Genomic DNA, 23,069 nt, shown 5'->3' on the forward strand with positions numbered 1-23,069 from the left:
AAACAAGAAACATCCAGGTGTTTGGATAAACCCCAGAAGAATGGATAAGCAAATTTGGAATCATCATATGATAATCCTACAGAGGTTTATTTACTTTTTAGCAACAAGGTGGCTGAATCTGAAAACCACACTAAGGAAAAGAACCCCACACAAAAGTGGTACTATACGATTCCATTTATAAGAGGCTCAAGCTCAAGGCAAAGCTTATGGTGATAGAAATCAGAACACGAGTTGCCTCTGAGTGGGGTGGTGAGCTGGGAGGGACATGAGGAGACTTTCATTGTGAAGGAGACGCTCTGCATCTTCCTCACATTGATAGTAATATACAGGTACACGTTGGTTAACATTTGTCAATACTCACCAAAGTATACACCTAAAATCTGCCTATTTTAGTGTAAATTTTGTCTACATTTAAAAAGGAATAAAGAGGGACTTCCCTAGTGGTCCAGTGGGTAAGACTGCACTCCCAATGCAGGGGGCCCTGGTTCAATCCCTGTTCAGGGAACTAGATCCTGCATGCCACAACTAAGAAGTCCACATGGCACAACTAAGACTCAGTGCAGCCTAAATAAATAATTTTTTTAAATAAAAAGGAATAAAGAGCACCATGTTGGGACTTCCTATGTGGTGCAATGGTTAAGAATCTGCCTGCCAATGCACAGGACACAGGTTCGATCCCTGCCTCAGGAAGATAGAACATGCCATGGAGAAACTAAGCCCGTGCACCACAACTATTGAGCCTATGTGCCACAACTACTGAAACCAGCTTGCCTAGAGCCTGTGCTCTGCAACAAGAGAAGCCACCACAAGGAGGAGCCCGTGTACCACAATGAAGAGCAGCCCCTACTTGCAGCAACTAAAGCCCACACGCAGCAATGAAGACCCAAGGCAGCCAATAAATAAATAAATGTATAAAAAATTTTTAAAAAAGAACACCATGTTAGACTGAAATCTTACCTTTTTTTTTATTATTTTATTATTTTATTTTTTTTACAGTGTACAATTTGGTATTTTTTTTCTTATTAGTGATGCATATAGGCCAATTCATTCCCCCCCCAACCCTCCCTGCTTTCCTCACTTGGTGTCCATATGTTTGTTTTCTACATCTGTGTCTCTATTTCTGCCTTGCAAACTGGTTGATTTGTACCATTTCTCTATATTCCACATATATGTGTTAATATACGATATTTGTTTTTCTCTTTCTAATTCACTTCACTCTGTATGACAGTCTCTAGGTCCATCCATGTCTCTACAAATGTCCCAGTTTCATTGCTTCTTACAGCTGAGTAATATTCCATTGTATGTATGTACCACATCTTTTTTATCCATTCATCTGTTAATGGACATTTAGGTTGCTTCCATGTCCTGGCTATTGTAAATAGTGCTGCAATGAACACTGCAGTGCAGGTGTCTTTTTGAATTATGGTGTTCTCTGGGTATATGCCCAGCAGTGGGATTGCTGGGTCATATGGTAACTCTATTTTTAGTTTTGCAGGGAACCTCCATACTGTTCTCCATAGTGGCTCTATCAATTTACATTCCCACCAGCAGTGCAAGAGCATTCCCTTTTCTCTACACCCTCTCCAGCATTTACTGTTTGTAGATTTTCTGATGATGCCCATTCTAACCGGTGTAAGGTGATACCTCATTGTAGTTTTGATTTGCATTTCTCTAATAATTAGTGATGTTGAGCAGCTTTTCATGTACCTTTTAGGCCATCCGTATGTCTTCTTTGGAGAAATGCCTATTTAGGTCTTCTGCCCATTTTTTGATTGAGTTGTTTTTTTGATATTGAGCTGGATGAACTGTTTATATATTTTGGAGATTAATCCTTTGTCTGTTGATTGGTTTGCAAATATTTTTTCCTAGTCTGAGGGTTGTCTTTTCATCTTGCTTATAGTTTCTTTTGCTGTGCAGAAGCTTTGAAGTTTCATTAGGTCCCACCATTTGTTGTTTTTAATTTCTGAGTGCCTGAGAAGAGGTCTCTGCCCCCAGCCACTCCCCAGACTTGGCCTTTCTATGAATCGATGGCATTGTGCAGGGGTGGGCGCCAGGCCCTGGGCAGACCCCCCTGCCTGCTGGGTGACTGTAGGTGGATTCTTTAACCTCCCTGTGCTGCAGTTTCTCAGGGGTAAGATGGGATAATAACTGCACCTGTCTCAGAGAGGAGGATTCATATGTGCCAGGCGCTTGCCACAGAGAAAGGTGAAGACTTTGTAAACCTTAGCTGTTATTACCACTTCTTTCATACTTAAAAATATAAAAGTTATATAAATATATATACATGTCTTTAAGGGGTAGCAGGGTCAGCCCCCATCATGAGGGATTTTTTTTTTTTTTTTTGGCTGCGTTGGGTCTTTGTTGCTGTGTGCAGGCTTTTTCTAGTTGTTGTGCCCAGGTTTCTCATTGCAGTGGCTTCTCTTGTTGTGGAGCTTGAGCTCTAGGCACACAGGCTTCAGTAGTTGTGGCTCGTGGGCTCTAGAGCACAGGCTCAGTAGTTGTGGCTCGCAGGCTTAGTTGCTCTGCGGCATGAGATTTTGTTGTAGTCATCATAAATCCTGGTAATTTGGAGCATAGGGGACTGATTTGAGAGGCTGTGTATTGTGACTGAGATATTGTGATAGATGCCAGTAGCATCTGTCCTCTTAATAGCAGAAGCTCCCAGTTGGAGCTGGACACACTGATGTCCAGCTAAACACACATCCTGTGGCCCAGTGACTAAGTGGAGGCAACAGACAGTGTACACAGATAGTGAACGGCACCCTTGAACAAGTGTGTGCAAAGTGCCTTCCCCTTGGGGAATGCAGACAGTAAGTGGGACCTGGAGCAGCTGCCCGATGCCACAGATGGGACTGGAGGTTAGAAGGCGTTTGTGTCCTCAGCACCAGAAGCTGCCCTCATCAGTCCTGTTTTTCTGCTTGGGCTGTTACATGAAAGGGAGACTTCTCTCATTTAATCCACTGAATTTCGGGGTCTCGTAGCAGTTTTACCAGCCTAACCAGTATCTTAATACCAGGATTTTCTGTGGAATCTGGCTAACAATAGGAATCCTATTATGGCTGGATCCTCCTCACCGCTGTCTAATGCAGTCTATGCTCCATTAAACAAGACTGGGATAATGGGGGGTGGGGGAGGAAAACAATTCCATTGTTAAGAAGCCAACCCTACAGATGGCCAGCAAACACATGACAAGATGCTCAACATCACTAATTATTAGAGAAATGCAGATCAAAACTACAGTGATGTATTACCGCACACTGGTCAGAATGGCCATCATCAAAAAATCTACAAACAACAATTGCTCGAGAAGGTGTGGAGAAAAGGGAACCCTTTGCACTGTTGGTGGGAATGGAAATTGATACAGCCACTAGGGAGAACAGTATGGAGGTTCCTTAAAAAACTAAAAATAGAACTACCATATGACTAGCAATCCCACTACTAGGCATATACCCTGAGGAAAACATAACTCAAAAAGATACATGTACGACAGTGTTCATTGCAGCACTATTTACAATAGCCAGGACATGGAAGCAACTAAATGTCCATTGGCAGAAGGATGGATGGAGATGTGGTACATAAACACAATGGAATATTACTCAGCCATAAAAAGGAACAAAATTGGGTCATTTGCAGAGACATGGATGGACCTAGAGACTGTCATATTGAGTGAAGTAAGTCAGAAAGAGAAAAACAAATACTGTATATTAAAGCATATATGTGGAATCTAGAAAAATGGTGTAGATGATCTTATTTGCAAAGCAGAAATAGAGACACAGACGTAGAGAACAAACGTATGGATACCAAGGGGGAAAGGCAGGGTGGGATGAATTGGGAGATTGGGGTTGACTCCTATATCCTACTGATATTATGTATAAAATGGATAACTAATGAGAACCTCCTGTATAGGTCAGGGAACTCTACTCATTGCTCTGTGATGACCTAAATGGGAAGGAAATCCAAAATAGAGGGGATATATGTATACATATAGCTGATTCACTTTGCTGTACAGCAGGAAGTAGAAATGAGAGAATTTGAGATGTAAACCCCTGCAGGTAGAAGTGAATTTCCAAGAATGAAGAGAAATTAAGTTTAGGAGAATTGACGATCTTTTGGGAGAAGAGCAGGTTTAATCTAATTCCTGACTGCAGTTTGTCTCCTTACTCTATTTCTGATCCCAGATCATGAGAGGGCCAGTGGCCAAGTCAGTCCCAGGAACTGAGTGGGGAGGCCTAGTTTCACGTGTATTGTGAATACCCTTCAACGAAAGGAGGAAAAGCATGTATGATGCTACATATGGCGGGTCTAGTCAGGAAAGTAGCCCATCCCAGGTGATTCAAGAGACGAAGTGCAGCCCTGGGAGTGACAAGGGATGGCCACAGCGGGAAGCCACTGAGATCTTCGGCAGAGGACACAACGGAGCCCAGAGATGGCAAATGTGCAGCCGCTGAGGAGGCTGCACTGGCGAGGGAGCCTGGACATTTCATTTGCAGATTAGCAAAGGGGTTATTTTACACAAAGCTGTCAGGGTCTTACAGAATCTTAAAAGATCTTAAAGGGTATTTATTCCTAATTCGTGAATGTGCTCTGTGAGCAGTGTTTGTCGTGGTTGACTCTATGTAGCCACTATTTCTGTACCAAACTAGCCCGGAAGGAAACCCAGTTGGTGTTTGTTTACATGTCTCTTTTCAGTTACTGAACGAGGCTAATTGAGGCTCACTGTTAATGAAATCTACGTGCTGAGTGTTCCCCAATCCCTGGTGCCCTGTAACCTAGTAGGAGAAACAGGGCCTCTCCAGAAATAACATTACTGAAAGAGATATGATGTAAAATCATATAAACTTAGCTCCAGGCGGCGACATGAGAGCAGAGTACGAACTGTGGCAGGCGGAGTCATGGCAGGACAGGAATTTAGAAAGTTTCTTCCCCTCTTTGACCGAGTATTAGTTGAAAGAAGCACAGCCGAAACTGTAACCAAAGGAGGCATTATGCTTCCAGAAAAATCACAAGGAAAAGCATTGCAAGCAACAGTAGTAGCTGTTGGATCAGGCTCTAAAGGAAAGGGTGGAGAGATTCAACCAGTTAGCGTGAAAGTTGGAGATAAAGTTCTTCTCCCAGAATATGGAGGCACCAAAGTAGTTCTAGACGACAAGGATTATTTCTTAGAGATGGTGACATTCTTGGAAAATATGTCGACTGAAATATGTCTCTGTTGAAGTGGCATCATGTGAAGCTGCCCATTCCACTGAAGTTCTGAAATCTTTCATCATGTAAATAATTTCCATGTTTCTCTTTTTTTTTTTTATTGGCTGTGTTGGCTCTTCGTTGCTGCACACAGGCTTTCTCTAGTTGCGGTGAGCGGGGGTTACTCTTCGTTGTGGTGGGCTTCTCATTGCAGTGGCCTTTCTTGTTGCAGAGCACGGGCGCTAGGTGCATGGGCTTCAGTAGTTGCGGTACATGGGCTCTTTAATAGTTGTGGCTCATGAGCTCTAGAGCCCAGGCTCAACAGTTGTGGCGCACGGGCTTAGTTGCTCCGCGGCATGTGGTATCTTCCTGGGGCAGGGCTCGAACCCATGTCCCCTGCATTGGCAGGATTCTTACCCACTGCGCCACCTAGGGAGTCCCCATGTTTCTCTTTTATAATAAACTAATGATATCCAAACTAATGACACCCAGTGTCTCTCAAATTTAGTTTTCACTGCACTGGTGTAAACATTTCCAAATAAAAATATATAAATGAAACAGCTCCAGCTCTGTAAGTGCACACAGGGAGGATCAATTGGGGTTGGGATCAGGGAAGGTTTTACAGTTGACCCAGGTCTGTTTTCTGCTCACGTGTCGCATCCCTACCGGACAGTCTGCTGTGCCAGAGTCCCCCACCTTCGACAGCCCGCACCTCTTCCCAGCTCCAATGACTTCACGGTGGGAGTGTCAAACCTGCCCCAGTGGGGTATTCACACCTAGGAATCATCAAATGCTACGAGTCAGGCTTCTTCCTCCTGTGGAGCTGGTTTTCTATAGCTCTTGGAACAGTGGGTGACAGCCCCAGCCTCAGACAGGTGCTCACTGAGCAAAGGCAAGCCAGGGGCAGCTCAGGGCAAGGGAAGCGGGGGAGACATGCGAGCAAGGCCAGGGCACTCCTGGCCTGTCATGGGCGCTCGGACTAGCCAGGAGAGGCCCGGTTGCGTTGCATCAACAGGTCACCCCCAGTCTCCAGCGGCTTGAGAGAACAGGTTCATTGCTTGCTCCCACATGCCGCCCATTGTGGGTCAGCCGCTGGCCCTGCCCCTCAGGCAGGTGCTCACACTGACCAGGAGCACCGGCCGAGGACGAGGCTGTCGCTGTGGGGGAGGGCTTCGCAGCAGCCGGTCAATGCTGTGCACCATCTCGCCGGCTCTAGGCGCTGCGCCCGCCGTCCCACAGCGCTCACGTGTGTCCCGGGTGCAGCAGAGACGAGCAGCCGGCATGGCTGCGGAGCCAGTCCACGCCGCGTCAACTAAGATGACAAGCTGGAGAGGCTGCTCCAGGCCAGACGGTACTGGGTTTGGAGGCCGAGCCGTGTACGCAGTGCTCTGTCCACCTGCAGGACTAGCAAATGCGTGCTCCGGGCAGCAGCAGGAGGAGGATGGCACCGTGATGGGGCTGCCTCCACAGCAAAGCCAGGTTCCAGCTGATGCAGAGAGAGGAGGGGGCATGAAAGAGACCCGTGGAAGGAGCTGTGGGGTGGGCCGGGCTGGACTGGGCCAGCGAGAAGGATGCCGAGGGCAGGGAACCCTGAGGGTTAAGAGAAGAGGGTGACTGTATGGCTATCAGAGTCGTCAAAGGAAGGGGCTGTTTTCTGGATGGAGGTGAGGTTTAAGTATTGGGGAAAATCGCTTTGAAATGTCCATCAGGCCTTTAGAAATGCACACTGAAAGCTCACAAACGAAATGAAGGTCCTGTGAGACCTCAGAAGCGGAGAATTACTCCTGTGTGGAGTTCTGACCTGGAGGTCACTTCCTCCAGCGATTCCCAGACCAGGTGAGGGAGGGCTGAACAGATGAGAAACCTCTAGGTGCTTCCACCCCCAGTTGCTGTTGTGACCCAGATGCTTCCAACCAGACCCAGAAGCATGTTGTTAGGGAGGGAGGCTGCCGCCCTCCACCAGGGCGCCCATTCAGCCCAGGCCGGCCTGGGGTGTGAGAGGGGACCTGGCACAGGAGTGCCCCGCCCCCCCCCCCCCCCCCCCAAAGGCAAACAAAGGGATCAGCAACACAGTGTAACATCACCTGTGTTTCCAGGAAAAAGGCACTGCCAAAGAATAACTTTTTACCACAACCTGCAACATTCTTTGTTAAGTGAAAACATGCATAAAGGCAAGCAGAAGAATTCCAATAAATGCTGCTTCTGGTTTGGGCAGTTACCTACTGCTAAGAATTCCTTCTCCTCAGGGAAAGGCTTGGAGACTCTTCAGACAGCTATCATGCTTATCCACCAAACTGGATGTCAGCGGCATGAAGAATCCTCTTTCTATTCCCCACCTAGTCTGCACAACGCATGAGACTGCGTGCCCTGGAGGACTGAGCGCCACGTTCTCAGCCCCACACTCACCACATATTTCTGTCTGTACTTGTGCCCCCTGTGAGCCAGGAAGCTGCTGCCCATAAGTCTGCACTCGGACCCCTCCTGTAACACCCACAGGAGTGTTAAGAGGGTGCAGCGCAGAGCATCTATCGGACAAAGGAGATACAACTGAAAAATAAATCTATCAACTTGTTAGTTCAGTGTCTGCAAATACTTAGCAGCTTCCCAGAAAAAGGAAAAAGTTCAGATAAATATAATCACCCCCTTCATGATGATTGTAGGGAAGAAAATTTGCATCCTCAGTATTTCAGGAAGTTAAGGCCACAAAAGGAGGCGGTCAGAGCATCTTCATTTTGGTCTGGGTGGTACATGTAATACCTGACCCTTGGTTACAGAAGCTCACGAGGTAAGGCACAAGAAAACATGTGTCTGTCCCATCACAAAATCCAATTCTGTGATCATTGGTTTACTTCTCCTTTTCTGTCCTTTTTTTTTAAACCATGCTACTTATTAATGACATTTAACTGAAGAATCTATATCCAGTTTACTCTCACTGATGAAAAATAAAGTATGGATGAAAAAGACAGGTGAGACTTGGAGTCACAGTCCCACTGCTGTGGGTGAGGGACTGTCAGTGGAGGCTGGGGCTGGACGACACTCCAGTCCAGGAGGCGTGTGTGCTGCCTCCCACCTCCATACTTACTTGTGCACGATGAGTGAAGTGTGGGTAAAGAAAGAAGGAATATGGGCGAGATGCTACTCTTCCGCTGTGGTCAAAACAGCCATAAGAAGTTACATTTCACAGCTGTCTGATATTCTGGCAGAACAATAAAATTATCTTAAGTATTTGAACACAGTTTGTAACAACATGAGATAAAAGTTACTCCCAAATATGACAAAATATATATATGAAAATGAAGCCACCCCAATGAAATATAAAAATCTTTAACAAAAAATAGTTTATTGCACAAAATTCAAGGAATTCCCAAGCACACTTAAATTTATAAAAAATCAACATGCTTTTTTTTTTTTTTAATTGTGGCGCATGGGGCTTAGTTGCTCCACGGCATGTGGGATCTTCCTGGAGCAGGGATGAAACCCGTGTGCCCTGCATTGGCAGGTGGATTCTTAACCACTGCGCCACCTAGGAAGCCCCAACATGCTTTTTAAAGTTACAATTCATTGTGCATGGTGACATCTTTCCCCCGAATAGCCCCAACCTGAGGACTCCCTTTTAATGAGGAAATTTTTGTTAAACATGAATAACTTAAAACCACCGACTTTTCTAGATCGTCTAAAGCCTCCAGGATCCTATGGTAATGGGAGACCACCATACACTGAGAGGTGCCTGGCACAGGGAGTGAGGGAACTTCAGCGAGGCTACCAGTGTCTCACACGTCCCCGCCTTGTGGCATGTCATGGGCCCTTGGGGAGGCTCCAGGACATTTCTCTTTCAGACCCGCTGGTCCCTTTCACTACTAGCAATCCTTACACACGACATTTAATTTTTGTTAAAAAAATACTCGTGGAAGTAGGAATATATGTCATGGTGCCTTTGCAGGTCCATGGCTTTTGCAGTATCCCTATATCAAGAAAAGTCATTAAACTGAGGAAGAGCTGAATGAGAATCTTCCTAACGCAGCCTTCCACAGGCTTCTTCCTCTAGGCCCATCCTGGCACCTAGACCCCAGGCCAGGTATGAGCCAGTTTCACATCCTATCAAAAACACTGCCTGTTACACCTTCCAAGTAGTAGAACAAAGGCATCTAAATCTGTAAGATCCGTGGCATCTACCTGATGTGTACCGTGGAAAAATCAATGATAACCACTCGCAGTAAGTTATTTTCAGAACATAAGAAAATCAAGTCATAACATCACGGAGTGTCCAAGCTGACTGCTCTCCAGTGAGGACACGATGTACAGGATGAAGAATATACACAAATACAATGCGACGGCAAACGTGCTTTTACGTGTACTCAAGCTGACTACTGTTTTCCATGAGGAAATTCCTAATTTCCACTTCTGCCCACAACAGAATATTTCAAACGTTGTTCACTAAAGAATCGAGCTCTGGGAGGCAGAAGTGCAGTAAAGTCCCTCAGAGAAAAAAAAGCTCAACAAACCAAAAGCAGGTGATTCAGTCCGATTTCCTCTTTCAGGATGATCTGTTAAGGAAGGCTAGACACAAGGCCCCTGATCGGAACTGCAGGCCAGACATGACAGCACGGGGGGTGTACAGGACATGGGGGTGGGGGGCAGCCAGAGCGCTCAGGCCAGAGGCAGGCTGGGCACAGACAGAACTACAGGATGGAGCTGGCACAGGATGACGGCAGGAAGCCACAGGAGGCGCTACTGCTGTAGCTGCGCGCGCACACACACACACACACACACACACACACACACACACGTGAGTCGACAAAGGAGAAAGAGGTGAGGAACAGAGACTGGCTCTCTCTCGATGGCTATGCTCAGGATTCCTTTATCCTTTCCTAAGGAAGAAAACACACAGTGATTTCCTGGAAGACCTTAGCAAGGAGTCAGAAAGCAGCTACAAAATGAGGCTAAATGTGACTTCTTGGCTCTAAAATTAAAACAAAGGATAACCGGCCAAAATAAATAGGAACGTAAATTACCATTTTTCCTTTCCAATGGTACAAAAACAATTTTGTCAAAAATTATTTCCAACTTAAAATGAAAATTAGAATATATTTATAATGAAGTTTTCAAGTATAATTGCCAAGATTAACCCTGTACAATGATATACATATTTTAGAAGTTTCAATGCTTGCTGGGGAATTTTTTTAAACACCAAGCATCTTTGTGGTTAATGCTACTTTATCAACTAATCTTCTAACCTTTTAATCTCCTTGAGAGAACACAATGCTGTTCTTGCCATAACAGAGACCCAGCTGACGTGGTGACACGAGCGTGTCTGGCCTCATCAGTAACACCGCAGACTTCATCTGCAGACCAGCCGACCTGCACAGCGGCCACAGAGACCCATTCTCTAACTTGCAACAAGAGACGTTATTTTAGATCATCTTAGCAAACTAGGGACAAACTTACAAACCTCGAGTCTCACAGCCACTCTAGATGGGACCTCACACACTTGGGGTGTCTGATTTCAAATAAGGCTCGGGAGACCCTCTCTTGCTGACATGCCCCTTTCAGAAACCTCGCTGCTCTCCAGATGAGAGGGTCAAGGGTCTTCTAACCCTTCTGAAGGCTGTCACCATACAAAGGCCAGCTTACCTTGTGATGATCATACAGGTGCTGGTGGACATTTCCACACAAGGGCAAAAAAAGTGTGAGGCCTGGGGAATCCTTGCTCCCTGGTTTGCAGCCCTCGGGAGCCCTGGCCCTGCTCCTCCCCTCCCCTCCCCTCCCGAGGCCTCTCCCACGCCTCACACTTCAGGTCAGTGTGTACTGACTGCGGGTCCATGTGGGCGTCCTGGTCCATTGGGCCTGTCCGGGGGTGGGCCACGATGAGTGAGGCCACGCAGGGACAGGGGTTGAGCAGGTGGGTATTGTGCACTCATGACAAGGAAAGACCCTCAAAATAAAGTGAAACAAAAATAACAAAGAACCTCTATCTAAGAATATTTGGTTTTAGAAGGTAAATAAAATAATTAAATCTCTTAAAATATAATTTTCTGACTGACATTCCTAAATCCTACATGTACATTGTTTCCTAACAGCGGATTTTCAAGAGACAATCAATAAAAAGACAATTCAGGTCATTCTTAAATAACATGAGCATATACTTCTTAAAGATTAGATAAGGATTTTCGGTATTTATATACACATTGTATGGAGAGATGGCTATTGAAAACAAAACAAAATAAAATAAAATAAAAACCAAAGGTGCAAATGAAGTCTCACTCCTGCAGGGAAGTAAAGCTCTTTCTGAATCAGACAGGAAAGTGAGAACCGGACTCAGCCGTGCCGCGTCTCCACCAGCGACCGTCCGAGAGCAGCCTCTATGGTTGTGCCTAAGATGCCCCCTCTTGCAAACGACCCTTCAGACACATTCAAAAACGTCTCACTGAGACCTAAATTAGGGTTTTAAGATTTGGTCACTTCATGGGAAAAGCTGGTTGTGATCTGCAAATGATTATTTCTCAATCCCTGGCTCTTGTTTTGTTATTTTACTCCTTGTAAACGCAAAACTTAAATTTCATCTCTCAGAAAAACATAGCACACACAGTCAAATAAATAACGTCGATAAGAGAACATTCCTCTGGGCAGTTACAAACACTCAGGGTGCAGATGCTCGGTGGTCACCATTCCAAGTCCCTCTCTTGAGGCCCTGCTCTGGCCGTGTCGCTCTGTGTCTCCTCTGGGGTTGGCGTGATCTTCCAGGGGGGAGGGGCTGGCGGGGTCCCCCTGAGTCCACGAGGACAGCGACTCATGCACAGTGACTGCGTGAGCCTCCATCTGGCGCTGCAGGCTGTCCATCTCCTGCCTGGGGAGATGGGAGGTGGGGGAAGGAAGACAGTCAGAGGAGAGCCAGGGAAGGCACTGTCGCCTCCCCCAGAGGCAGCCTTCACCCCGGCCCTAGCCCTGATGGCAGCTTGCTCACGCAAACCTTCAGCGACCCACAGAACCCCTCTACTGGGACAGCAAACTGATCGGGTCACAGAACGAAAGGGACTGTGGGCATTTTCCTCTGCACCAAACAGCAGCCAACAGGCAGTGCAGCTCCACACACTGCACGCTCCTCGGGGAGAATGTGGGAAAGACAGAGCTGACAGTCTGTCCTGCACAGTGTCTGCTCACAGGGTCAAAAATGACAACCGCCGACGCCCTCCAGACATAGGCCTCCTGCTGCCCAGCCGCTGAGGGTCATTTAGCTCCGGGCAGCTCCCACCTTAAAGATGGAGGGACAGGCATGGGGCACCCCCACCCCCTGCACACACACACACAGCTGCTCAGTCTCTGCTGGAGGTGTGGTGCTGGCAACAGGAAAGATTCTTCCAAGTGAAACCTGCATGTATTTGTAAAGACTAGTTGCCGGAACCCAGAGCAGCTCGTACTTGAGTTGCTGGAGGCAGCTGTTGAGGTTCTTGAGAGGCTCCTTGCTCACAGCAGGCGGGGGCCGCAGCAGCTCCTCCAGCAGCGAGGCCGGGACAGGGCAGTCGGGAATCTTCACTGGTGTCACAGGGCTGGAAGAGCTGGCTTCTCCCTTCGGCTCCTTTCTCTGTTTTTAAAAGCACATAGTTAGGGGGTTTCCCTGGTGGCGCAGGGGATAACACTCCGCACTCCCAATGCAGGGTGCCCGAGTTTGATCCCTGGTCAGGGAATTAGGATCCCACGTAACTAAGAGTTCACATGCCACAACTAAGGAGCCCATGTGCTGCAACTAAGGAGCCAGTGTGCTGCAACTAAGACCCAGTGCAACCAAAAAAAAAAAAACAAAAGGCACACAGTTAGCTCTCCCACTTGGAGGCTGACCCCCGCCCTGCCTCTTCCTGGAGGGTCCCCACCATCACACGTGCTTTCTGAGGTGCCTCCCCTTAGGCTTCTGGGGAGGTACATCCCACTTGTTCTAAATCAGCAGAGCTGGCAACCAGGGCGGTCCAGAAATGCTGGCTGAACACAAAACCTTCTTCCTAACATGTGCACCAAACACTACAGTCCTGGCTCCTCAGGAGCATGGAGCTGACGAGAGTGCCCTAAATGAGAGTTTATGGGGGGCTTTCCAGAGAGACCTTGACTCTAAATTTCCCTAAGTAATTAAGTCAATTTTCCAACTCATAAGACTCCCCTTCCTAGGACTTAAAACTTTTCCCACAGATAAGGGAACCATGCTAAGTAAACCCATGAATCTGAGCGATTTCTCTGAACCTATAAAATATTTGTATAGACTAAGTAGAGAAATAAATGGTGGGTAAACGGATGATCTGAAAAGAGTTGGTGATGGCTGCTTCGGGGTCCCTGGCCCCTGAGCCTGTTCTGGCAGCTGTTGTGCCCCCACTGGTCTCGCCAGAGGCCCAGGGGCTCTTGTTAGCACAAGCAAACCACGCCCTTATTTGATTTACAAAGTATTACAGTGACAGGGCACTTGAACTCATAGAAAGAGGCAAACGTTCTGCTGGAAAAAGCTCTAAACTAAAAAGATGTGGCCTGTGGTCCCAGCAGGACATGCCTTGACCATCTGCCTTCACACAACCGCCCATCGCTTGGTGTTGGTTACATGTACTGTGAATGACCGACACGTGTGCGGAGGCCCCGCTAGGCGCCCAGGCCAGTACCATCTTGGCGGCTCCCCGCCGCAGGTCCAGCTTCAGCTGCTGGTTCTGCTGCAGCAGTGTCTTCATGTTGTTCTTCAGTTCTGACACTTTCGCTTGAAGCATGAATTTATCTTTCTGGGTCATGGACAGATCTTCCCGCACCATCTCCAGCTCAGATTTAATATTCTAAAGAGAGTGAAGTCACAGATTTTGAAAAACTGAAAGATCTTAAACACAGTGCACAAATCTTAGTGTGTACATCACAATTCCAAGGGCTGGAACTCTCAGTCTTCATATGACGCTCCCCTCCCCACACTGCTCCCCTCCAGGGGTCTACACTGCGGAGAATCTGGTTACAATCCTGTCCTCAACGTTCCCATCCCCAATCCAGAGCCTCTGCCAAGGAGCCCGTAACATTCCCACGCCCACATGTGACAATGAGCCCAAGTGTCACCAGTTTCAATTCCAAGGTCAGCTACTAGAACAAGCCTAACTGTTCCCAAGACAGAATACAAATCAGTTCTATCACTCGAGTATCCTCCTACAAGTAGGAATCCCAGCCAGAGTCACGTCCCCGATCTGTTCCTCAAGCAGCTGAGACTGTACATGGATTTCTTCGTAGAGAAGCTTATCACAGATTGGTGAGTGCAACTGTCTCATTTTTTGGACTTAATGAGATCCCGTTCCTGGGACACACTGCACAGCTCAGCCTGGGTGGGGGTCTGGGGCTCTGGTCTCTGCTCAGCGTCCCTCAGCTGCCTGACCTGGGCTTCTCTCTGAAATGGGATAATGTCTGCAGAGCAGTGGGTGGGAGTGTTCAGTGCATCGAGAGCTGCTGTGCACCTAGCGTGCTGCCTGGTACGGTACTGGGAGGAGCTGGTGCAGTGCTGCCCTGGCCCTTGCACAACCCGTACCTGCAGTGACTGTTGTATTCCGTCCAGCTCCTGTTTACCCTGCTGCTCAGTCAAGTCCAGCTGCTGCTTCAGGGACTGGATTTCTCTCTCTTTCTGATCCACCTCCCATTTGAGATTTTCCATCTAGAGAAGGGAACAAGTCACATGACCAAAAGAATTTTAAAATGGCTTTCTTGCATTATAAACTTGCTCTAGCTATACCTCTGCGTATCGTTTAACATCATACTTAGAAAAAACAAATATCCCTCTACAAGAAGACAGGGAATGAACTGAATGTGTCAAACAGCCGAGTCTAGCCCTGTAAGTCCTGTTAACTGGAGGTGTAAAGCTGCCCCGGTGAGTCACCTCTTGATTTCCTACAGGCTCTTTGCTCAGCTGCTCGTCCAACTGCTTCTGCAGGAGCTGGAGCTGGGTCCGGGCCTCCGCCAGCTCTGCCTGGAACTGTGCTATTTCCTGGGAACGTTTCCCCTCCTGAACCCTAGCATAAAAAACAAGCAAGAGTGAAATTACCGCATTCTTCCAATTACCTTCCCGCTCAAAAATGTTGTCAGTTGAATGTTATATGCCCTGGGTGATAATCATGATGACAGAAACTCCTGTCCTGCTCACCTTGGAGCTCTGTAATGCAACTAGCTCAACTAACCCTCACAAGCCCTGGGAGGGACACTTCGTGAGCCCAGTTCACAGATTATGATGGAAGGGACTGATGCATGTGCAGTGCCCAACACGTTTGCCTACACATGTGCGAGCTGAGGCCACCCCAGCGGGAGCCCACAGTGGGCACTGGCTGTGGGAACAGCCCCTAGGGCTCTCTGGTCTCAGAAAAGGACCAGCAGGGTGGCAGCTCCAGCACCAGGGCCAAAGTTTCAGAGTGCAGCTGCAGGCGTCCTGAGACAGCAATCAGCTCTACCTTTCCTTAGATCTGCCTTCAGAGTCCTCAGCGATCTGCTAGGACACAGGGAGCCTTGGTGTGTTGAAGGCGCTAATTGGAGATGGAGATGGAGATGGAGATGGAGATGGAGATGGAGGCCCCACCCACTCGCACTCACTGCAGCCCATCGGCCTCAGCCTGCAGCCTCTGCACCTCCTGCTCCTTGGCCTGAAGCTCCTTCTTCACCTCGCTCAGCTCTAAGGTGGCGGCCTTAAAGTGGCGGCGGTTGTGGCCCGCTTCCGCCTTGGTGGTAGCAATCTAAAAAAGAGGACACCAGCATCATCAAGGACAGAGGTGGAGCCTTGCAGGACATGCCGGGTGTGTGGAGGCAGGCATCCCGATCCCTCGCATCTTAGCTGCTCTGCCAGGCCTTCCTTCCAAAGTTTTTCAAGGTCCCTGTCAAGGATGAAAGTACTGAACACACACTTGGCCCGCAAGCCTGTAACTCAGTAGCAGCACCTGCTGAGCAAACAGATGTGTTCAACTTTCCTGGTCTAAGTAGTTGTTACAGACTTCCTCTAGTATATCTGCATATTTCCTGTCACATTTATTCAGCATTCATGCATTTGGGAGGATCTACCTTTCCATCATACCATCTAACTGTAATAAAGCTACTGCTCAGTATCCACTTAGGACGTAACTAGCTTTTCCACAGTTAACAGTTTATCTCAAGGTTTCTGGGGAGACAAGTAAATTCTCAGAATATAACAAAATTTTCTGTTTTCCTTTCCAAAATTTTAGTTTTCTTGTCTAACTGCACTAGCAAGCACTTCATTTCAAAAAAGTTTAATAAAAATATTTATAGCATATGACAGATGAAAATAGAAAAAAACTCATATATGAGTGAAAAAAAAAACCTCCAATAGAAGATGTTAGCAGCGGTTGTCACTAGGTAGAGAATCAAGACGATCCGTACTTTAATCTCTGCACACAGTATACATTTTTACTATCATGTACTATTTTTACAATCAGGACAATCAGACAAAATGCACTTAGAGAATTAAATAAGCATCATTCACAATTACTGCCCTTAAAAAAAGAAATCAAAGTCAAATACACATCATCCCACCAGCACTTTTAGTTAAAAATTGTGTAGTTACAACTTAAGGTGAGCATAAAACTATTAAGAGACACCTGAGTACAGAGCAAAGATAGGAAGGTGGGGGATAGAAAAGTAGGGAATGTTGCTGACTCAGTTCGGAACCGTCAGATGCACAGCAACTCCACACAAGGGTTAAACATCAGCTGCAGGTGAGGCAAACGTGGGCCAAGAATAAGCCAATGACTGTTCATGTTAAAATATCCTTAACATAACTTAAAACTAGTTTTACTTTAAAAGGTCTTCGGGCTTCCCTGGTGGTCCAGCAGTTAAGACTCCATGCTCCCCATGCAGGGAGCCCAGGGATCCATCCCTGGTCAAGGAACTAGATCCCGCATGCCACAACTAAGTGTTCACATGCCGCAACTAACCGCAACCAGAAGATCCTACACACTGCAACTAAGACCGCACACAGCCAAATAAATAAACAAATAATTTAATAAATAAATAAATTTAAAAAAATTAAAGTGTTGGGCTTCCCTGGTATGCAGTGGTTAAGAGTCTGCCTGCCAGTGCAGGAGACACAGGTTCGAGCCCTGGTCTGGGAAGATCCCATGTGCTGCGGAGCAACTAAACCCACACGCCACAACTACTGAGTCCATGCGTTGCAACTACTGAAGCCTGTGCACCTAGAGCCCGTGCTCAGCAACAAGAGAAGCCACTGCAATGAGAAACCCTCGCACCACAACAAAGAGTAGTCCCCGCTATCCGCAACTAGAGAAAGCCCGTGCACAGCAATGAAGACCCAACGCAGCTAATAAATAAAATTAAACTGAAAAGAAAAGAAAGTGTCTTACTGTCTTACCCAGGAAACAAAGAACTAATTCTTTTTGTCTCTAGTACATCATCATGGAGAAATTTTTAAAGAACGTAGCAAACCCCAGGTTACATGCACCTACACACACATGAATGCACCCACGACAAACATGCTCTGGGCATCTGCTCTGTGCAAGCTTTGGGGACACAGGGGTAAACGAGCCACAGACCTCGTCCCGGGAAGCTGACATTCTAAAGAGGAAAGAACTCTACAGACATCACAGACAAAGCATCGTGATGGTAAAAATTTTTCAAGTGCATGGCCTTAGGTCCACACTAGCTCGCAGGGTGGCCAGGGCAGGCCTCTCTGCGGGACGAGCCACCTGATGCCCTGGTGAACACGTGAGCATGGAAAGGAGCAGCCAGGAGCACTGCTCCAAATGCAGAAAATGGCCGTGGGTCTCCACAACCACCTTTCTTCGTTGCTTTTTTAACACAGATGGGGTTATCACACACTGTTCTGCAGTTTGCTTCTTAACTCCACACTATGAGCAGGGCATCTTTCCCCAGCAAAATATGTCACTACAGAGCTCTGTGCACACATCTTAGAGCCGCACAACAGTGCCCACTCTCCCACTGATGAGCATGGGGTGGGTGGCTCTCTCCAGCCTCACTGTCACCAACCCCATGATGACACCCTACCCTCGGACATGTCAACAAAGGTACTCATACAATAAGTTCCTGGAAGGGAACTCCTGTGTCAAGGGTGCTAATAATCAGTTCTTAGACATTTAAAAACTATGTTCCAGAGACTCTATGAGGCTGCGATCTGGAAGCGGTTGGAAGCCACCCACCTGCTCCTCGAGGCCATGCACCGTCATCTTTTCCTTCTGCAGCGCGGCCTGCAAGGCCTGGACAAGCTGCTTCATCTGGTGGTCCTCCTCCTCTTTGCGCTGCAAGACTGCCTGCACCTGCAGCACATCCCAAGCGTGGTAAGGAAGGAAGGACATCAAATTTCCAAAGCCCAAGGAGCCCTGGGAGCCAGCCTGGGCTGCGCTGACCACCGCCCCATGGGGGATCCTAGCATCACGGGGGGCACAAGACATTATGACATGTTGCCAACGAGGGGAAAAGCCAGCAAAGGAGCGAGAACCCCACTTTTGCAGAATACTGTGATCAAAACTGAAATCTCCGATCACAGGAGTACAATCATGTGATCATGTTCCAGCACACGGTTGGGAACTCCAAAGATGTACATAAATCAGGGGGTTAACAACGCAACCGCCTTCGTGGTGAGGCTACCAGGCGCAGGAATGGTGAGAATTCCACACAAGGCAAGTCTGGAAGCTCGTGTTCTGGGTAATTCAAGGCAGGGGCTGGGCTGCTGAAGACGTCCCTGAAACACCCAGAGGGGCTGCAATGCTGAGGAGCCAACAATGGGGTCTCCAGGGAGACCCCTCACTGGCCTTCAAACCCCAGGGCTGAATCACAGGAGGCCCTCAGGTCAGAGTCCCTTAAGTACAGCATGACTGCCTTAAGCTGGGAAAGGATCCCCTCCACAACCCACCCCCCGGGGGAGTCACCCACCCACAAGGAACCTCATGGGCTGAGTCTAGTTCCTCCACAGCTCAGCTCCGGGGAGTTAGAGGCCCCTGACCCCACCACCACCTCAGGGTTGGCAGAGGGGCTGAGCCTCCAGCAGACTCTGGGCCTCCACCCTGCGGGTGGCTGTGATGATGACGGACAGAGGGCAACCGAGGCCCTCGGGGTGCTGCCGGGCCTGAGCAAGTCTCCTGCTTCTGGCACAGGAGTTTCATACCTGCAGGTTCAGCTGAACCAGGTCTGCCTCCCTCTTGGCTAACGCCGTCTCTAAGATGCTGTTGTGTTCCCTCAAGGCTGCATTGGACTGTCCGAGGCCCGTAAGCTTCCCTCTCTCATGCTCTAATTCCAGAGCCAACTTCTTATTTGACTCCTCAAGGCGCTTTATCTTCCTCCTGAAGCCTCTGGACTCTTGAAGCTGAAACAAATCAGTCGCCGTGAAGTCAAGCAGCTACACGTTCTGGTTCGTGGAGCTATCGCACACCAGGAACCGAACAGCTGACACCACCCGCAACAACACATAGCGGGCACCGCACCGGACACACTGGACCCTCACCTCACAGCTGGGAAGGCTGCTGCGACCACCCCAGTTCTCTCCTAGACCCACAGCTGACAGCCAAGCCCTCTCCTGGGGACCGTGGACTTCTGGGGAAGCACATCTGTGGTCAGAGCCCAGGCAGGCCCGGAACCGAGTGTGACAGAAATGATCACCAACTGTACATGCAGCCCCGCGGCTCCTGCCAGCCACCCTGGGACCCCGTGCAGAGCCCAGGGGACATCCCCACGCTGCTACGTGTGGCACCATGTGAGACCACAACTGTCTCTGGGCCTGAGAGCTACGCGGAATCTTCTGTAGGTCTGAGCCCCTTTGAGCTGGGTTTCCTACTTGCTGTACCGGAGGGAAAGGAGGCACACCAGCCTTGCTGGCGCACGTGCGTGCGGGCAATCCAGCAGGGTGGGTAGTCAGAGACCCAGGGGAGCAGCCAGACAGCCCCAGAAATGCAGCGCAGAGGCTGCGCACCCACCAGCTGGCCCTCTCCCTGCACCTGCGCTGCTCATGGGCCATGTTTGTCTGCCTACCTCGTCCTCTAGCTCCAGCACCTTCTCCCGCTGCTCCTCCAGCTCCTGGCCAGTCAGTGCGATGACCTCCTGAAGCTCCCTCTCCAGCATCATCTTGCTGTGGCTGACGGCCTGCAGTTCCGCCTCCAGGGCCTGGACGCGCTCCTGACGGCCAGGAGAGAAGGTGGGTTTGGTTACAGGTCTCACCACGACCCCCACCACGGTCCCCCACGTAGCCTGCTTGGCCCTGGCGGCGTGAGGCTGCGTCTCTGCAGCCTTCCCTCTCCTTTACAGGACGCAATCAGCTACCAGGCAGCCACCCGGTAATGACTCACAAACTAACTTTTTCAGTTAATGCTTTGAAAATACAGAAACATAAGAGCTATAAGTTACCATCTGTGGCAAGTAAGTGGCACCAGGCATGATATAACCAATGCCACATGTGCACACACACGCGCACTCTTCCTGCTGCTGCTGCCGTGGACCAAGCACTGACCTGAGCACCCGGCAGGTGTCTCCCCACTGAGCCGTCCTGATGAGGGAAGTGCTACTGTTTACCTGCTTTCAGTCTCTCTCTCTCTTTTCTTCTTTTTCTCACTTTTTATTCTATGCTGGAGTATAGTTGATTAACAATGTTGTGTTAGTTTTGGGTGTACTGCAAAGTGATCCAGTTATACATACACACGTATTTATCCTTTCTCAAATTCTTTCCCATTTAGGCTGCTTCATAACACTGTGCAGAGTCCCCTGGGCTACACGGCAGGCACTTGTTGGTGAGCCTCGGCCTCATCTTACTGAGGACAGAAAGGCCCCCAGCTCACGAGGGCCAAAGCACAGGCCGAACCAGGATTCTGGCTCCTGGGCTGTGCTCCTGCCTAGCTGCCGCCAGCTGTGCAGCAGGCAGGTGACAGACTGCATGACAATGACTCCCACCGCTGGTGCCAGGTAAGTCAAAGAATTAAACAGAGAGAGAAACTTTCATGTAGAAAGGAAATTGCAATTAAGTTCTCCCCCTCCCAACGCTGTATAAAGTAAGCACATGAGAGGGAGTACTGAATTTACGTATTTTGGCAACAGAACACCATGCTACGCCACAGTGTCCTCCAACTCATGAATCCTTAAACTGAGAGGAGAGAGAAACAAGCATGAGGAAAAATACAATTACTAAGCACACGCAAAATGACTCAAATCAGTGGGTAATAAACAAAATGCAAATTAGGCAGAATTTTATACCCAGTAGCAAAAATGAAGGGAGCTGGTCAGATCCAGACCGCAGGGATCCAGGGAACCAGGACTGACACCCAGAGGCGATCTGAGAGCCTTTGCCATGAGTACCCCCTTCTCTCACACACACACATGCACACACATACGCAGGCCAAGCACGCCCGTCCTGCTGCCCCACCCTCCATCCTCAACAATAACCCAAAGCAAAAGGCTTCCTCTCGCCTCAGGACACAACAGCGGGAAGAGCAGCTCCAGTGGCCCTTGGCCCCACCGCGTGCAGGTCCCTCTTCGTTCTGGACCCCAGTGTTTCATGGCTACTCCCATCCACCAGGTCACACGTGCTGTCCGTCCCACAGGCCGCCTGTCAGCAGAGCCATCGGCAACCTGCCCTCCCCAAGCGCTGGTCCCCGAGATGCCTCCTGTTGGCTCCTCCACTCAGTTCCATCACCACAGCTACTGTCCTCACTGCTCTGCCCCCTGCCCACCAGGGTCCTCCCAACAGGACAGTGGTCAGGTCTCAGCCTGCTCTGTCACATGTACGATCCAGTCCAAACTCCCTGACCCCAGCCCAACACCCATCCCCAGCCAGAGCCCTACCTGGCCCCGTGCCCCCCAGACTCAGCGCACAGCACCCCCTGCACAGACGCACCCCTCTGCTGAGATGCCCTCTGTCATGCAAGACCAGTTCAGAGGTCACCTTTCCAGAAAGCTTTTCTGGACTCCTCAACCCTCCCCCAAGCCCTCTCCCAGGACCTCCTCCCCAGACACGGAGGCGACTGGAGGGAGCAGGGCGAGCACCTGTACACTTCGCAGGGATCAAATGCATCTTCAGTCCCTGGTCACGTCACTACCACAAGGTATTTTAAAGAAATGCTGCCACATGCCAGCCCCACACCTCCCTGATAGACCTTCTTAGGAGGGTTTCAGAGGGGAGATGCCTGCACACGCCACGCCCCACACTGAGTCTCCACAACCAGCCGGAGCAGACGGGCTACCCACGTGCAGGGCAAGGTCGCTGCCGCCGTCGGCCGCCCGGGCTCTCAGCTGGCTCAGCTCGGCCTCGGCCGCCTCCTTGGCCGTGAGGGCCTCCTGCAGGCGGCGGCTGAGGATGCCCACAGCGTTCTCATAGGCCTTATGCTTTGTCTTCATCTCCTTCTGTGCACTGCTCAGATCCGAGCCCAGCCGCTTCATCTTCTGCTTCTGTTCAGTGATGGCCCTGGAGCATGGCAGAGACAGAAAGAAGTTGCAACTCACCTCCGAATCCAAGTGCCATACCAAGCAAAGGCGAAGTGCATCATCTCCATCCAAGCCCCATCCTCATCTGCCTCTAGCTCCCGCCTCTGAGGCTCTGGGGGAGGCTGCCCCCAGCTCCATCCTCTGAAGCTGCTCCTCTGCCCAGAATCCAACTCGCCAGGATGTGGTCGGTGGGTGCCCCTGCAGGGCCCAGCGCTGCACTTTCATCTGCCCTGCTCTCCTCTTTGAGCTGTTTAAACCATCTTGTGGAGGCAGAGAAGAGTCCTCTCCAACCAAACAGGAAGGCTTCCAGCGTTCTTCCTGATCAGCAGCAAGAATTCAACACCCAGGCTTACAGTAACTCAGCGGCTGACAGAGCAGAGTGGTGCAGGACACGCCACAGCAGTGGAAAGGCCTGGTGTGGGCGTCCACCCCGGGCAGTGAGCTAGGGTGGCAAAGGC

At 49.3% G+C, this 23,069-nt stretch overlaps 1 protein-coding gene and 1 pseudogene across 8 annotated transcripts in view; one reads left to right on the forward strand and one right to left on the reverse strand.

Moving 5' to 3' along the window:
* The first annotated feature begins 4,892 nt into the window (after positions 1 to 4,892).
* Positions 4,893 to 5,197, forward strand: LOC130859460 (10 kDa heat shock protein, mitochondrial-like; annotated as a pseudogene).
* A 3,303-nt stretch (positions 5,198 to 8,500) lies between these two features.
* Positions 8,501 to 23,069, reverse strand: part of GOLGA3 (golgin A3) — a 44,340-nt gene continuing 29,771 nt past the window's right edge. For 6 of the 8 annotated variants that reach the window (XM_057745870.1, XM_057745869.1, XM_057745868.1 and 3 more), the window contains 10 exons: positions 22,375 to 22,591; positions 20,173 to 20,316; positions 19,313 to 19,510; positions 18,348 to 18,464; positions 15,757 to 15,896; positions 15,053 to 15,185; positions 14,708 to 14,830; positions 13,815 to 13,979; positions 12,597 to 12,760; positions 8,501 to 12,025 (listed from right to left, as the gene is read on the reverse strand). In XM_057745870.1, the coding sequence (XP_057601853.1) occupies positions 11,809 to 12,025; positions 12,597 to 12,760; positions 13,815 to 13,979; positions 14,708 to 14,830; positions 15,053 to 15,185; positions 15,757 to 15,896; positions 18,348 to 18,464; positions 19,313 to 19,510; positions 20,173 to 20,316; positions 22,375 to 22,591 (1,618 nt within the window). In that variant the 3' untranslated portion in view covers positions 8,501 to 11,808. The remainder of the gene's footprint in view (positions 12,026 to 12,596; positions 12,761 to 13,814; positions 13,980 to 14,707; positions 14,831 to 15,052; positions 15,186 to 15,756; positions 15,897 to 18,347; positions 18,465 to 19,312; positions 19,511 to 20,172; positions 20,317 to 22,374; positions 22,592 to 23,069) is intronic. The other 2 variants (XR_009055121.1, XR_009055122.1) reach the window with 2 other exon arrangements.

This window comes from Hippopotamus amphibius, chromosome 8 (genome assembly GCF_030028045.1).
Source record: "Hippopotamus amphibius kiboko isolate mHipAmp2 chromosome 8, mHipAmp2.hap2, whole genome shotgun sequence".
Lineage (NCBI taxonomy): Eukaryota > Metazoa > Chordata > Mammalia > Artiodactyla > Hippopotamidae > Hippopotamus > Hippopotamus amphibius.